The sequence below is a fragment of the Tubulanus polymorphus genome, chromosome 11 (genome assembly GCF_964204645.1).
Source record: "Tubulanus polymorphus chromosome 11, tnTubPoly1.2, whole genome shotgun sequence".
Taxonomy (NCBI): Eukaryota; Metazoa; Nemertea; class Palaeonemertea; order Tubulaniformes; family Tubulanidae; genus Tubulanus; species Tubulanus polymorphus.
The window spans coordinates 3,199,739-3,216,638 of NC_134035.1; the positions used below are offsets into that span (position 1 = coordinate 3,199,739).

The following is a 16,900-nucleotide window of genomic DNA, read 5'->3' on the forward strand; positions in this document are numbered from 1 at the left end:
GAAAATAGGAACTCGTGGCATGCGAGGTTCACCGTTTCGATCGGAACCGTGCGGAACTTCGACGGGTTGAAGTTCCGCAATTGAAAATGGCGACGTCCCTGCTTCGCTCTTGGGGTCGTTTTAGACTTATCTTGGGCAGCAATATAGGACGATCGGCCGCAACTAGACGCGTGATTCCCGCTGTTAACCCGACAAGGCTATTTAGCAAATCATGTCGTTTAGGTAAGACGGCTGACAAGTCAAGATCTGATCCGGAAAACCGGCTCGAATCGGCCGAAATGTCACCGAAAATTCAATTCAAAACAATTAAATTATATTTTCCGAAACCGCCCAACAACTAGGACCTTTTTCTCTATTCTTTTGTTGCGTGAACGTTTCTTTCCAGAGATTTTTGAGTAATGCATACAATTGGTGTATAGGCTGAACAGGATAGGCCTACCCAAACCCTCCTGCCCCAGTTCAGCGCTGCTGCAGAAGCTCAGGCGATCATAACCCTGACCCTGTCATCCACCCTGCCCTCCAGTGCCATATAATGTTTTGGTCAGTGATTTAGTCAATAATCGCTAGACCTTAACTTATGATGCCAAAGTTTATGGCTCTAATGAAAGGACAATCAGTTTGCGCCCAGCTGGGTCAGGAGGGTTTGGGTAGGCCTATCCTGTTTAGCCTATACACCAATTGCAGACCAAAAAGGTCTTAGTTGTTGGGTGTCCTCAGCGCTGTTATGAAGGATGTATTCGAAAACAAGTTTCTAATTCATTGACCCTTTCTTCGTTTGTTTAATAGATGTAGAAGGTATAAAGTTAGTGATGCCGGCGTTATCACCGACTATGACTGAAGGAACTATAGTAAAATGGCACAAAAAAGAAGGTGAGTGGTTCGGGTTCTTCAGATGAAAAATACAATGTTACCTTGTTTCTCCCAATCGTCCGGGACATTTTGTAAACCGCGGTTAAATTTGTAATCAGTTTATTTCTATAACTGCCAGGTCTGTTACGATTAGCTTGATCATGATTTTTAAAAAAATGTACAGGTATTTCGATAGGCAATGAATGAATGAATGATTTATTTACTTATAATATGTACAAGATTATAAACATAGTTTCTTTGGATATGATTGCATAGATAAATAGACATATATAAGAAGGACAACCCCGAGCCCTTGGAGCTGAGCCTGATAGGGGGATTGCCCTGAGAAAAAAAAAAAAAACTAAGTGATAGATACATATAAAGATAATAATGATAATAATAATAATAATAATAATAATAATAAGGCAGGACCGTCCGGATCAACTTTTAAGGTTATAAAACTATACCTTGTTTCTACAAATCAATAAGCCGCGATTCAATTTGCAATCAGTCCATTTCTATAACTGTCGGGCCTGTGATGGTGTGAGTTTAATCACGATTCTCAAAAAATTATGTTCAGGGTCGGTCATTTATTACGTACGCATTAGGGTAGGGGGTAGGGGTCAGTGCAATAGCGTACTGCGATATTTAATGTATATGAAAAAATGGTCGATTTTGCGTACAGAGGGGGGGAGGGAGGGTTGAAAATTCGAATTTTATGCGTACGTTATGAATCAATGATCCCACGGGATGGAATATAAAATGATACCTTTTGTCTCCTAGTCGGCCGGTTCATTTTCTAAACCGTGATTAAATCTTTAATCAGTTAATTTCTATGACTGCCGGGTCTGTTATGATTAGCTTGATCTTGATTAAAAAAAGAAAAGTAATGTGCAGGTAGATAAGCAGGACCGTCCAGGTCAACTTTTAATAATAATAATAATAATAATAATAGTAATAATAATAATAATGTCACATTTATATAGCGCTTGTTTCACTAATAATAATGTTCACCAGCGCTTTGTATGGTAGTGGTGCTGAATTCACAGGGCATAGGCTTTGCTTTTTGAGGCTGAAAAACGATACCTCGTTGCTCCTCCAAATCGGCCAGGTCATTTTATAAGCTGCGACTAAATTTGCAATCAGTCCATTTCTATAGGCCTAACTGTCGGGTCTGTAATCGTAAGCTTGATCGTGATTTTAACAAAATTATGTACAGGTTGGCCGGACAGGTCAACTTAACCGCTCAGCTGAAATGAGAAATAAGGTATCAATATTCTTTACCTTCCTTGGTTGAGGTGTCGGCTATTTCAGAGAAAAGCGTCGATTCGCGGTGTGATTATTTTTCAGGTGACTCGATCTCGGCCGGCGACGTTCTATGCGACGTTCAAACCGATAAAGCGGTCGTGTCGTTCGAGCTGGAAGAGGACGGAATCCTGGCGAAGATCGTACAACCGGAAAACAGTAAGGACCTGAAAATCGGAACGTTGATCGGACTGATGGTCGAAGAGGGCGACGACTGGCAAAACGTCGAGATGCCGACCGACGTCGAGCCCGACGCCGAGCAGACGGCGACCGATGCCGTGTCTAGTGATGGACCTCGTTCTGAAGCTGAGCATCAGGCTCCTGCTACTGCTCCTGCTCCTGCTCCTCGGACATCTGCTCCTAGTGCAGAAGATAGGCAGTAAGTTGTCAGAAAATTCAATATTTTCACGGAAGAACGATAACCACACTCAAACGTGGTGAACGGATAATTAGATAAAAACCCACTATCTACAAATTAAAGAATTTAAAAACAAGAAATTTATTAATTCGAACAATCTAAAATATATAAAATACACAACATTTCGATCACACACCTGATGATGATCTCTAGGGAGAGATCAAAACATCGTGTATTTTGTATATTTTAGATTGTTCTAAAATTTGTTGAATTCTTATAATTTGTAGATAGTGGTTTTTATCTTATCAATATTTTAATATTCTGTTCTTCTTTAGCGGATAACGACTATGACCCAGTTGCAATTTTTGGGTTAAGTTCAAAAGACTGGACCTTAGTTATTTACATTGGTTAAAGAGCTTAAATGTACTCACACTGGTCACAGGCTGTTGGATATGTATAGAACTAAAATCAATTTAGGTTGGTCTTAAGTTGAGAGATTGGTTATAGAACCAAAATGAGCTGAGACTGGTCTATTTGGTCATAGAACCAAAAATGAGCTTAGACTGGACTGAAGTAGAATGTTAGAATGGCTTTTATAGAAAATCTTAAATCTCGTCCTGGCCTCATAATTTCGTTCAGTGGCATGACAAAACTGCGATCTATATTTCAGCGGACATGGTATCGGTCCAGCGGTCCGTAATCTTTTAGATTTATATCACATATCTCCGAGCGAGGTGTTCGGCACCGGTCCCGGACCTCACAGTTGGATTACCAAAGGGTAAGTAGATTAACTGCATGTACGGCTACAATATCACAAACCTACGAGTCTGGCCTGACCTGGAAAACTGAGGGAGTAAGAAACATCTAGAACAAATCAGGGAAAACTCCATGGCTGAGTTTCATGGATGTGGAAGGAAAATAATGCCTGGGGACATTTTGAAATTTATCCGTTATAACCATGGTTTCTCATTGTTACTATGGTGGTTGTCACCCAGATTTAGAAGTTACCCTTAGGGTTTACTTTGATACTCAGTCTATGAAACCGGGCCCAGGAATTTGACAAATTGAAAAAAGGAACCTAGAAAACCTGGGAATTCAGATTATGCTTTTGACCATATGTATTTCTTTATCAGTACGTGATCCAATAAAAAAATGAATAAATCGTTACATTTTATACCTAGAAATTTCTCTGATTCACTCGAGGAATTTTGTGTTTTTTCACATGGAAAAGTCAGGAAAACTCAGGGAATTTGTAAATTGGTGGTTTATGGTCATCATGCAATAGTAGTTTCTACTCATTTCAAACGAGAAACGAATGAAAAATGTTTTTCTTTCTTCGTTCGTGAAAACAGAGACGTATTAAAATACATAAGCGAAAAGGGGCTGCAGCCAGTTTCACCGGAACAGCAACAAGTAGGCAGCGCAGTACCGCAGGCTCAGACACCACCAGCTCCCGAGCAACAACCGGCTAGAATACCGGAACGACGACCGGATCAGCAGCAGCAGCGGTTTACAGATCACGAGGTTACCTCGATGCGTCGTACGATAGCTAAACGTCTGACCGAATCTAAGGTAACTTACTTTTCGAGACGATTGTTTTTAGATTCTCACTTCGTCATCGAAACCTTGGATTAACGAACGTCCAATGATGAGCGATCGGTATTGAGATGAGCGCAGTATAGTTCAATCACTTCGAAAGGTCTGGGGCTGGTTGCTCAAGAATTGATCGTTTTGTTTAGACGGGACTGATATCAAAGCCTGGGGCTGCAGTTGCTCAAAATTTTGTTAGAGTAAACCAGTGGATAGTTGAGAGAGTGAAAAGTTCATTATGGTATTATCTGCTGTTTATCTTTAACCAACGTTTGAGCGACTTACCCCTTGCTTATCTTGATTCGAGCTGAGTTGAACTGCACGCGAATCCAGTAAATCTCGCCTAACTCACACATAGCCGACTCTGATATCTGACTAGTTCTGACCACAACTAAATTATTTTTAGGATCCAGTTCCACAGTTCTGATTTAGATTTGAATCTAGAGTTAAAACATTGAAAATGAACTAACTTGAACTCTGAGTTAACTCTAACTCACAACTGTGGAACCGGGCCCTTAATTCCCTATCGTTTAACTCAGACTTCTCTTACCTCGGACTGATTTTACCGGTCCCAGTTTGTCCGAGTCAGGTGAGGTTTAGGCCTACTGTATAATCACTGAATTCACAATGAAAACTGTTCTCTTTCAATATTCGAAGTAACTTTTCATCTTTTACCTACAGACGACGATTCCACATTCGAATTCGACGATCGACTGTAAAATGGACGCCGTCATCGAATTACGCAACCAATTCAAAGCCAAAGGAACGAAAGTGTCGGTGAACGATTTCATCATCAAAGCCGCGGCCGTCGCGTTAAAGGTAAATTCAATGGATTTGAAGAATGTGATGAGGGAGGACATTCCAAAGTTTTCATACGTAATGAAAATGATAATTTTGTGTAAATGGCTTAAATAGGCCCTCAGAAGAATTTCCTTCGATTCGGAATGGAAATTATTTGACCTTACTCGAGTCATTCAAACTCTTTCCATTTTAATAATATGTGTTATAGGCCTCAATTTCATTACCGGAAGTGTTTATCAGTTTTCACGACCTGTCAATTACAATCCAATGAAAGTCTGTCGCTTCAAATATTCGTTAAGGCATTTTCTCGAAGATTATGCGCTCACTTACCTTTTCCAAGATATGCCGATAACAACAATGTGTAAAGATTATTTTCAAATAGCGATTGGGAAAATGTTAAACTTTTAGGTTAGACTTGATCATTCTCTTTGGACACCTCTTTGCTCTGGTTTTGTAGACGTATCCGGAAGTGAACGCCATCTGGAACGTCGACGGCCCTCGATTGTTGAACGACGTTGATGTCTGCGTCGCCGTAGCGACCGATAGCGGTTTAATAACGCCGATCGTGAAAAACGCCGACAAACTCGGAATCAGCGCTATATCGGAATCAGTAAAGGTAGGATTGATTGGTAGTACCGGGGCTGGTTCCATAGTCATGGCTTATATTTAGGTTTAAGTCTAAGCTCATTTTAGCTCTTATAGCTCTAATAGCCAATGTAACAACTAAAGACCAATCTAAGAACATCTTTAAGGTGATTTAATCGTATTATGATTACAGGATTTGGCCACTCGAGCGCGCGACGGAAAACTTCAGCCTCACGAATTCCAAGGCGGATCTTTTACGTGAGTTGATTATTGCAAATCTTACATCGAAGTATTGCGGTCATTCAGGACTGATCTTGAAATTGATTTGGTTTACAAAAAATCAGAATAGATATGTTAGAAAAAATATGATGCTGTAGGACCCTGTATATCCAGGAATGACTGATCTGTAAGGACCCTGTATATCCAGGAATGACTGATCTGTAAGGACCCTGTATATCCAGGAATGACTGATCTGTAGGGACCCTGTATATCCAGGAATGACTGATCTGTAGGGACCCTGTATATCCAGGAATGACTGATCTGTAAGGACCCTGTATATCCAGGAATGACTGATCTGTAGGGATCCTGTATATCCAGGAATGACTGCTCTGTAGGGATCCTGTATATCCAGGAATGACTGATCTGTAGGGATCCTGTATATCCAGGAATGACTGATCTGTAGGGATCCTGTATATTCAGGAATGACTGCTCTGTAGGGACCCTGTATATCCAGGAATGACTGCTCTGTAGGGATCCTGTATATCCAGGAATGACTGATCTGTAGGGATCCTGTATATCCAGGAATGACTGATCTGTAGGGATCCTGTATATCCAGGAATGACTGCTCTGTAGGGACCCTGTATATCCAGGAATGACTGATCTGTAAGGACCCTGTATATCCAGGAATGACTGATCTGTAGGGACCCTGTATATCCAGGAATGACTGCTCTGTAGGGACCCTGTATATCCAGGAATGACTGATCTGTAGGGATCCTGTATATCCAGGAATGACTGATCTGTAGGGATCCTGTATATCCAGGAATGACTGATCTGTAGGGACCCTGTATATCCAGGAATGACTGCTCTGTAGGGACCCTGTATATCCAGGAATGACTGCTCTGTAGGGACCCTGTATATCCAGGAATGACTGATCTGTAGGGACCCTGTATATCCAGGAATGACTGATCTGTTGCGACCCTGTCTCAGAAAATTTGTTCTATTTTACAGAATATCGAATCTAGGAATGTTCGGTATAACGCAATTCTCCGCCGTCATAAACCCGCCTCAGGCGTGTATACTAGCGATCGGAGCTTCGCGATTCCGATTGGATTCCGACTCGGAACGGCACACGACGATGTCGGTGACGCTGTCGTCGGACGTGCGCGTCGTCGATGACGCGACGGCCGCTCGGTTCCTAGCCGCGTTCCGCACAGCGTTGGAGGATCCGTTGTTGATGCTCGTCGAGAGGATACCGCGCGGAAATTCGGACGATCAGATGTCTGCGTTTTAGACATTTTATAGCGCGGATCTAATACGATGTGGTACCGACGTGAACCACCAGATGGGGTGACTGACGGTCAGTCAGTAGTGTAGCGAGTTTGTTTTCGAACGACTTTGAACTGGAATATCAAACGAACTCGAAAATGGGTATCAAATTGACTTCAATAAAAGCGAGATTTTGACTTTTCTGCTCGGCTGTTTCGGATTTACACCGAAACAGAATTGATTTGATTGCAGAGAAAAGTTCGTTCATCGATTTTAATCATTTTAATCAAAATGTAGATGAAAAGATGTGTAAGAGACCGAGTTAATACTCTAGCCAAACCTGGTGGATCATTGAGGGGTCCTCACTTGCCATAGAAACCCGTGTGCCAGTACCCCATTGCTTGTTGTTGTATGTACGATATATTTTTTGGAAAAATTGTGCTTTTTGTGCTAAAAATTATGGCTCAGTTGCTCAGTCATGACTAAGGTAAGTCCAATGATTTTAACTTGTTCGATTAGCTATAGAACCAAGATATCTTGGACTGGTCTTAACTTGTTAGATAAGCAGAACTAAGATTCTCTTGGACTGATCTTAACTTGTTAGATAAGCTATAGAACTAAGATTCTCTTGGACTGATCTTAACTTGTTAGATAAGCTATAGAACTAAGATTCTTTTGGACTGGTCTTAACATGTTAGATAAGCAGAACTAAGATTCTCTTGGACTGATCTTAACTTGTTAGATTAGCTATAGAACTAAGATTCTTTTGGACTGGTCTGAACTTGTTAGATTAGCTTCCGGGTATAGATTAGATAGATAAGCTATATAATTAAGATGCTCTTAGACTGATCTTAACTTGTTAGATTAGCTATAGAACTAAGATTCTCTTGGACTGATCTTAACTTGTTAGATTAGTTATAGAACTAAGATTCTTTTGGACTGGTCTGAACTTGTTAGATTAGCTTCCGGGTATAGATTAGATAGATAAGCTATATAATTAAGATGCTCTTAGACTGATCTTAACTTGTTAGATTAGCTATAGAACTAAGATTCTCTTGGACTGGTCTTAACTTGTTAGATTAGCTATAGAACTAAGATTCTCTTGGACTGGTCTCTCTTAAGTAAATGTAAGTCATGACTGTGCGACTGGCCGTAAGAGGATGAATGGTGCAGTCAGATGAAGTATGAATATTGTATCGGTATTTGATGCTGTAATCTAATTTATAATTAATTAGTATAATATTCAGTCTGTAGTCACAGTGTCGAATAGCTGTTTTAGATTGATTTTGTTACGAGATATGAAATAATAAATGAATTGTTAGTTGAAACTTTAAAAAGTTTATTCTGTTACTATTTTGAGCGAGATTGCTGACAGACTGATGTAATTCTATTTCATATGAAGGCTCACATCACACTCATTTTGATGCTACAACTTTGGCCAAGCCCCTGTTCTACATAGGTGAGTTAAATTCTATGTAAGGGTTCAAGTGGATTTCGTCAAGTGCGGCCTGGTATCCGAGTCGACCCCTAGATAACCGGTGGATAAATACCATACCAACAATGGACTTTTGATGGTCACCATTTCAACTATCCTCTGGTTTGCTCTAACCAACTTATGAGCAACTAACTGGCCCTTCGTATTTATAGTTCATTTCCAATGATTAACTTCTCAAGTGCGCAAGGATGTGAGGCTGGGTCCTGGCTGCAGATTGTACCTGTCAACCAATATTTACTCGGAACTGGTTCCAGAGTAACACTGATATAAACGTCACATCTTTTCAATATGTGGCGCTAGTGATCCTAAGGTAAAACTGCAGTAGATTCACCTTTTGACAGTTCGGCTATTTAAGGGCGATGGCTTGATTTTTGTTGGGACATAACCATTTGAGAGACCTAAACCAGTAGCTTCGAGTCCAGGAATCATGTACCTGGAACCAGGTCCATTACAGTACTACAAAGTTGTAACCAACAAAACAGACAACCTAGAGATTGGTAAAGCCTCGAATTGAAGAATCGAAAAATAGATATTTCATTCAAAACATCTGGTTTATTTATTACAATTAATATCAATAAAGCACTATAATTAACATTCGAAATAGATTACCTTCGAATAATACAACATCAATGAATTTATAAGAAGTCAAATTTTAATGACAGTAATTCAAGGGAACTTGTTTACAGTATATGTACAGTAGACACCACTCCCCCCCCACATTTTGACACAAGTTTAATCTACATTTTGATCCAACTCAGATATCGATGGTCCACCTACACCAGTACATAAATGTATGTACGATATGATGTATAATCCAGATTTCTCAAATCAAATTAATTTCCACCGACCCAAGCAATCTCTATGTACTTCGTAGATGGCCCCTTATATCTCGCGGCACTGATAAATCCTTCTCTGATGCAAGCAAATTCCGGGGCTAGTCTTCTCGGGCAATTTACAGGGGTGGCTTTTATCCCTGTTAAATTTCCTTTAAAACCCCTCGACTGGAGACCACTGCGGAATGAAACTGATATACAAGGGCGGATCTAGGATTCTATGAAGGGGTGGACCTAAAAATTGGAATAGGGGCACTTTATTTGAAAAGGGGAGATTTGGCAATGCGATGGCTGCAAGAAGGTGGCCTTCCCACAGGAAAAACAGGAGCTTCTCTCCACCCGGTCCACCCCCTCCACTAAATCCACCGATGATCTAAGAATCTGGTTTCAATCGAACGCCCAGTTCTCGTTCAACCGCAAAGATTCGCATACGCCGCGTAACTGTTCGTCGACGAACGAATCATCGGCCGGTAGATTATCGACGTCGCCGAGCGGAGTCACCGGATAGAGTAGATTCGGCAACAGATCCAACGACGAACGCCGCTTGACTTGCTTCAGAAAATTATGCGCCAAAAGTTCGGCGGCGGTCGGGCGCGATTTCGCGTCGTGCGTCGTGCACAACGCGACGAAATGGTGGAAATTATTCGAGAACGTTCGTTTATACGGCGAGTCGTCGTCAGGTGGCGCCGCCGTCGTAGTTTCGCCCGCGGCGGTTTGATTCGCGTCGGCGATCAAATACGACAAGGTCGTCGAGTCCATCAACTGCGGGATCGTGCCGTACATCTTCTCGAGCAGCATCTGCGTCGGTTGCATGTCGCAGAACGACTCGCGCCCGTTCGCCAGTTCGCACGCCAATATACCGATGCTGTAGATATCAGAGTTCGTCGTGTACCCGAGCATGTTCTGTTCGAGCACCTCCGGCGCCAACCAGTTCATCGCCGGCGCCGAATTACGCGGGTATACGTGCACCGCGCGACGCCGCGCGCCGTCCTTCATCGTGTCGACGCAATTCGTCAGTCCGGTTAGACATACGCGTCCGCCGGCCGACACTAAAACGTGGCTGGCGCGTACGTTCCGGTGGATGATTCCGCGTCGGTGGATGTACTCGAGCGCTTGTAGGACGTCGCGTATGACGTACGCGATCGCCGCCTCCGGTAGACCGTCGTTGAAGTGCGCCTGCACAAGGTCTTTGCACGAGCCGAACGCCATCAGCGGCATTACCTCCCAGATCTCGTCGCCGCTGACGAAACACGCGTAGAATCGAAGCACGTTCGGGTGATCCAGCTGACGACTCAGAATAAACTCGTTCTCTTCTTCGGTCGTGTCGAGAAAGTCCAGTCCGGATGAATCGTCGCGTTTTTCTAAATGCAATCGCCTGATCGCGACCGATCCACCCGATGGTAGGTGTTTAGCTAAGGAAATCGTGGCCAGGCCGCTTCGGCTGCGGCCGATCACCGTTAAGAGCTTGTATTGTCGCGGATGCGGCTCATAACAAACCATCATTTTCGCGTTTCTCACTCGGATTGGAAATGTCAGAATTTATGGGACATACCCCGGCGCCGGCTAGTGGCGCCATCACTATTCGGTTAAAGATCAATAAAGGCGATTTTGATTTGATCGTTGATATTTTATTCCTCATATTTCGTAAATTCTAACAAACCTGGTTGAATATGTATCTTTGTATTATCTCATCTGTGTTACAGTTTGTAGGCATGTTTTTGCTTATTTAATTATTGTCAACTAAAAGATGCTTCAACAAAAGGGATTGAATTGAATTGCGCTGGTAGCGCGAGTTTTGATTCGTAGTGTGGACCCGAAAGCTTGAATTGAATTGATTAAATTTACCGGCGATTTATTTCGATTTTCCAACCCTTTTTCTTCCTTTTCCATCGAATTAAACGGGATAGATTGCGATGGATATTCGCAGAAACCCGTTTTTCCTCAGTCAGATATTACTGTTATCAGTTTCTAGTCTTTACGCGAAGAGTGTGCCTCCACCACGGATCGGTAAATAATTTATCAAATTAAAAAAGTTGTCGAATTAAATGAAGGAATTTTTTTTCAGTGCAAAAATATTTAAAAGACCACCTGTTACTCCTCCCAGTGCTGACTAATTCGGTACCAGGCCCTAAAGCGCTTCTGATGATTTGAAAATTTTGGTACCGTCCCATTCCCAATGGGTGCATTCGCTATAGGCGCCCTGAGGCTGTGTCTATGACCCGGTGCGGTGTATCTTTAGTTTCGCAATTTTGGCAAGTTCAGCCAGAGATAATAGCTAATTATTAGGCTAATCAAATTGATGCAACTGTACTGTGGTGCGGTCGGTGTATTATTAGCAAAGTCCATCACCTATTTATACACAGCACTGCAGTGTAGATGTACTGATAAGGTTAACTGCAGTAAGAAATTTTGATGCCAGCTGTTTCGTTAGTTTGAAAATATTGGTTAATTCCACCCCAGTGCGTTGTATACTGATTTTAACATTATGATACGTCTACACCATCATGCGGTGTATTGTTAGTTATCGATATACTTTGCAATGTTTGACAGGTGCTGCCATCTTTCAATAGAGAAAATAGCTAATTAAAGATAGAATCGATGCGCCTGCACTGCGGTGCTGTGTATTAGCAAAGTTCATCCCCGATCCATACACCGCACAGCAAAGTAGATGTCTTGAAAGGGTTAACTGCTAAGCTTACAGGTGCTGCCATCTTGCAATAGAAGAAACTTATTGATTATTAAATGGATGCTCATGCAACAGTGTATTAGCAAAGTTCACTACCGACCAATACACTGCACTGCAGTGTAGATATCCTGATAGTAGGAAACGCTGATATTCCGGCTATTTCAATTTTCAGCAATAATCGGAGCGGGTGTCGGAGGAACGAGCGCGGCCGTATTCCTCCGAGAGTTGTTCGGCGAAGGCGCCCGCGTCGATATTTACGAGGAGGATCGAGTCGGAGGACGAGCGTCGGAGATCACGTTGAACGGGTATCGTCACGAATCCGGAGGAACGATCATTCATCCGAGGAATCAGTACTTCGTCAATTTTACGAAATCGTTAGGTAAGCATTTGACTGATATCGATCTCAGTATTTTAGAGATAATGAGCAAAACCCGCAATTGATGATTTGACTATTTATTTATTCGGACAGTTTCGTTTTGACTAAACTTCATCAGCAGAGAAAATAAATGAAATTCCTTTTTTGTATTTTTTGTCTCGTTTCTCTAATGATGAGGTTTTGACTAAACCTTATCATCAGAGAAGTCAAAAGAATCATTTTTGTATCTCTGGTGATGAAGTTTAGTCAAAATTTTGAAAGTGTCAGAGTGGGGTACTGTTATGACTACTGTGGCAAGCGAGGATTCCGCGGCGATCCACGAGGTGTTACTAGTATTGTAACTCGGTTTTGCGGGCTTCAAATCCTTCTATGTTTCAAGTGAAATCCGACCAACTTTTCAAATTAGTTTAACGATCTTCACCACGAACTCTACCAAACGCTTGAGTAGAAACTCAATCTAAAATATTCTTTGAAGCTCATACAGCTATCTGCCTTTCATAGACAAGACTGTGGTTGGTGAATTGGTGTTAAATTTCTTCTATATTTCAATCAAAATCCAATCAACCTTTCAATCGATCAGTAAAAACCTAAATATACCCTGTCACCGGGAGTTGGAAGTGAATCTAATTCTTATATCTATTCGATGACTAATTGATGATATTCAGATTAGGGAACCATAAAAATCCAGTTCAAATTTTTGAAGATGAATTAATTTTCACTTGGAATAACGTGGTAGTGAATCTAATGTTTGCCAGTAGCCCATTCAGTGACCCGTTATTTTTCATGTTCGGATTTGTGAATAAGTCGTTGCTATTTTGCGGTACAAATGTTTCGGTATCTATTTGTTTATTTCAAATGAAGTTTTTTCCTGTAACTAGAAATTCTAAATGAAGCGAAATTACCTCGGTAGGTCTCGATCATGAACCGGAGTCGGATGAAATACTCGGCGTTTACGACGGAAAGGAGATCGTATTCAGCACGAGTTCGTGTACCGCGGTCTCGCTGGTCAAACTGTTCTGGAGATACGGATTCGACGTTTACAATATCGGTAAATGGGTCGACGGTCTTCTCGGCAAGTTCGATAGGTAAGAAAAAGCAGATATAAGATACCGCGCCTGTATACTCAGTAGTGTTGGAACTAAGTTGACTAAGTTGACCAGTACCGAGTGAGGGGCTAATCAAACGGTACAGCCAGCTGTTCTGTGGTGACAATTTTTGTAACAGGAGCTGAACTAGTCACATCCAGAAAGGCATTTTGATGTCCAAAAAGACAACATTAGGCGTACTCCTCCACAGAGGGGGCACTAATTTTGAAGCCAAAAAGGTAATATCAAGCGTACTCCAATATTGCTTTTGGACAAAGTGGAATAGGGCACTCAAAAAACTTAGTGAACTCGTCCAAGTCTCACGAAATCCTGTGGATCCTTCCCTGATGAGAAATATGAACGATTCGGGAAATTCATCCATAATCGTAAATTTTCAAAGTCTGCCAAATCCTCCTGGATCCACCCCTGATGAGAAATGTAGACGATTCAGAAAATTCATCCGTATTTTCGTATATTTTCATTTCGTTTCAGAATATACGAACACCAACGACGCGGACTGGCGTTTACCGACGTGGAGAAACTGTTACGATCGATGTCGCCGACTTTCGTCCAAATGACGAAGCATTCGATCAAAGATTGGCTTCTGAAGGACGGTTTTCACGAGCGGTTCATCGACGAGTTAGTTCACGGCGGATTGAGGGTCAACTACGGTCAAGGCACCGATATTCACGCATTCGTCGGTCAGTATTATAAACAGATTTCGAAAACTTTATGAAAACTTAATGAAACGAAACCCGACCATAAAGAATTTGGAATACTGTAAAGTAATTAACATATATGACTGTAGTTATATCGAAGTATATCCTTAGCGGTCTCACCTTAGTACATGAACGTAGATGAATTTTACTACTTTCATTTAGAAAAACTTTCTGTTTCCCTGATTCTCAACTCAGTGAAAGATTTGCGACAGTCCCAACATTATTAGTTCCCTGATTCTCAACTCGGTGAAATATTTACAGCAGTTCCAACACTACTGAGTTCCCTGATCTCAACTCAGTGAAACTGTCGTAAATATTATATTTACAATGCTACCGAGTAGGAAGCAGTTTACTATAGAAGACTTTTTACAAGTTAAACTGCTCAAGTCTATAAATTTTGCCCAACTTTTGAGCCCTGATTTTCAGCTTGAGATGAAACGTATAAACTCGATTCTAATTTCAGGCGGTGTCGCGATGGCCGGCGTCGAGCCAGGCTTATTCTCCGTGAAAAACGGCAACCGACAAATCCCCGAACGCCTCCTACGCAAATCCGGAGCCGCCCTCGTGCCGGCGTTCGTCGTCGGCATTGAAATGCGCGACGAACGCAAATACCGACTTCGCTTCCAACGAACGGACGGCACGAAACCGACGAAGGACACGAGCGACGTTTACGACGTGGTGATTCTCGCCGCGCCCGTGCACCAACGTAACAACATGGAATTCCACGATTTCCCCGACCCGATACGAGTCGGCGCGCGATACCACCGAACGGTCGCGACGTTTGTCGCCGGTAAACCGAATCCGACGTTCGCCGATTACGCGGTCATGATATCGGAATCAGCTGACGATTCCGTGCGATTCACATCAATCTCGCGGAATCTGCCAGTGAATTTCTCGCGCGCGGACGCGGCGTACGAGAACGACGTTTATAAGGTGTTTTCGTACGAGCCTCTATCGGACGCGGAACTTGGACGGTTGTTCGACGAGCGCGGCGACGGCGGCATCGTTAAAGCCGATTGGATGGCGTATCCGGAGTATTCGCGGCAGGCGAAACTCGCGTCGTTCGTTCTTCACGATAATCTCTATTACGTGAACGCAATCGAGTCGGCCGCGTCGGCGTTCGAAATGTCAATGATCGGCGCGAAGAACGTTGCGATGCTCGCGTATAACCGCTGGATCGGAAACGACGACGACGTCGATCCGGTTTTTAGTGACGATACAAAAGATACGACGAATGATAAATCAGAGTTGTGATTCGTTTTGAATAAATGGTAATCAATCAGGGCTGGATCCAAGGGGAGGTGCACACCTTTTCAAATGTCAAATTGCACTGCAAATTTAATGGAAAATTAATTCAAATCTTTAGAAAAGAATATCAACTTCAAAAGTATTAATTTATAAGCATATTCTCTGTATTGTCATCCTGTAATCAATCTGGAGTGTATTCAGCTCCGAGGGGTGCACTCCCCCTTCTTAAATTTAAAGTTGCACTGCAATTTTAATGGAAAAATAATTTGAATATTTAGAAAAGAATATCAACTTCAAAAGTATGAATTTACAAGCACGTTCTCTGTACTTCCAAAATTAGGTTATGTTTGCCTGATGATTGGGTGCCCTCTTGATTAGGCCTTGATATGCCCTTATTTGGGGTTGCACCCCTTTCTGAATCAGACCCTAGATTAGCCCCTGTAGAAGTTTTTGTAGTTTATATGAAAAACCCCACATTACTGAACAATGAAAAAGATCCGATTCACTTAACAGATTTATTTACAATCTATTCTTTACGTCATTTTCGATAAATCGTTACCAAAGTTGTATTGGGGAGGACCTTAAGTCTAGTATCTAGTCGTTGTTCCACAAACAAACATTGTTAGGAACTGTACTAATGTCTGGTATTTAGATTAAGAGGACCCACAAATCCTCGAACTCAATCTGGTTAAGACCGGCCTTTTTGTAGTAGAGGAACTGATTATTTTTTAAAGTGATTTGTAAATCTATTTTATACACGTATTTTCTATTGTTTATATCATATTTCACGATGAATATTTCGTAGTGTCATGCAAAATGTTTAAGCTTTAAACGGTTAAGTTTGAATTGCTGTCCTCATTGAAAACCTGAACTAACCAATAGCAATTGAAACAAAAATTTGGTTTTCATGAAACTGGACCCGAGCGGCCCAGTCCCACAGTTGTGAGTTGGAGTCATCTGTGAGATTGGATTAGTTGATTTTTCAATGAGTTAACTCTGCATCTAATCTTGACTCAAACTGTGTCTTGGCCAAAACTAAGGTTACCGGTACATGAAATTTACGATCAAGTAATTCGGGAATTTTTGAATATGCTTTAATTGTTTGGGATGGTCTTACATTAAGGAGGTGATTAAAATAAGTTTGAGTACATTGAAAAGGAGAAGGTATTATGTGGCTGTTAATGAATTTTGTGTCTCAGATAGAAAAACTTTTATTATTACTGTGTTTGACACACTATTTATCACTCATGAACGTCTGTATATTAATGTAATATTAATGAGTTTGTTGAAATGTCGATTTTTATAATAAATTATGATTATGAAAAGTGATTTCTTCAAAATGTTTGAGTCAGTCAGGTTACAAGTTTTAGGATCATTGATCATTCCAATTTTCCATGGGATATGATTATAATTTTGAATCAAATATTCCAGTAGGCCTATTTTAAGATAACTTAAGATAATCGTGGTAAGTAAAGGGTCTGTTGG

At 41.6% G+C, this 16,900-nt stretch overlaps 3 protein-coding genes across 3 annotated transcripts; 2 read left to right on the top strand and 1 right to left on the bottom strand.

The window, feature by feature from the left end:
* The first annotated feature begins 82 nt into the window (after positions 1–82).
* Positions 83–8,292, top strand: LOC141913071 (pyruvate dehydrogenase protein X component, mitochondrial-like). The gene is made up of 9 exons (XM_074804515.1): positions 83–222; positions 787–870; positions 2,200–2,533; positions 3,183–3,290; positions 3,865–4,084; positions 4,784–4,921; positions 5,361–5,519; positions 5,682–5,746; positions 6,716–8,292. The coding sequence occupies exons 1-9, from the start codon at positions 87–89 to the stop codon at positions 6,996–6,998; spliced, it is 1,527 nt and encodes a 508-aa protein (XP_074660616.1). The 5' UTR covers positions 83–86; the 3' UTR covers positions 6,999–8,292.
* A 761-nt stretch (positions 8,293–9,053) lies between these two features.
* LOC141912693 (STE20-related kinase adapter protein alpha-like) lies at positions 9,054–10,854 on the bottom strand. The gene has a single exon (XM_074804025.1). The coding sequence runs from the start codon at positions 10,802–10,804 to the stop codon at positions 9,689–9,691; it is 1,116 nt and encodes a 371-aa protein (XP_074660126.1). The 5' UTR covers positions 10,805–10,854; the 3' UTR covers positions 9,054–9,688.
* A 278-nt stretch (positions 10,855–11,132) lies between these two features.
* Positions 11,133–16,705, top strand: LOC141912602 (prenylcysteine oxidase 1-like). Its single transcript, XM_074803895.1, has 5 exons — positions 11,133–11,308; positions 12,160–12,366; positions 13,274–13,448; positions 13,941–14,149; positions 14,631–16,705. The coding sequence occupies exons 1-5, from the start codon at positions 11,215–11,217 to the stop codon at positions 15,419–15,421; spliced, it is 1,476 nt and encodes a 491-aa protein (XP_074659996.1). The 5' UTR covers positions 11,133–11,214; the 3' UTR covers positions 15,422–16,705.
* The last annotated feature ends 195 nt before the right edge of the window (positions 16,706–16,900 follow it).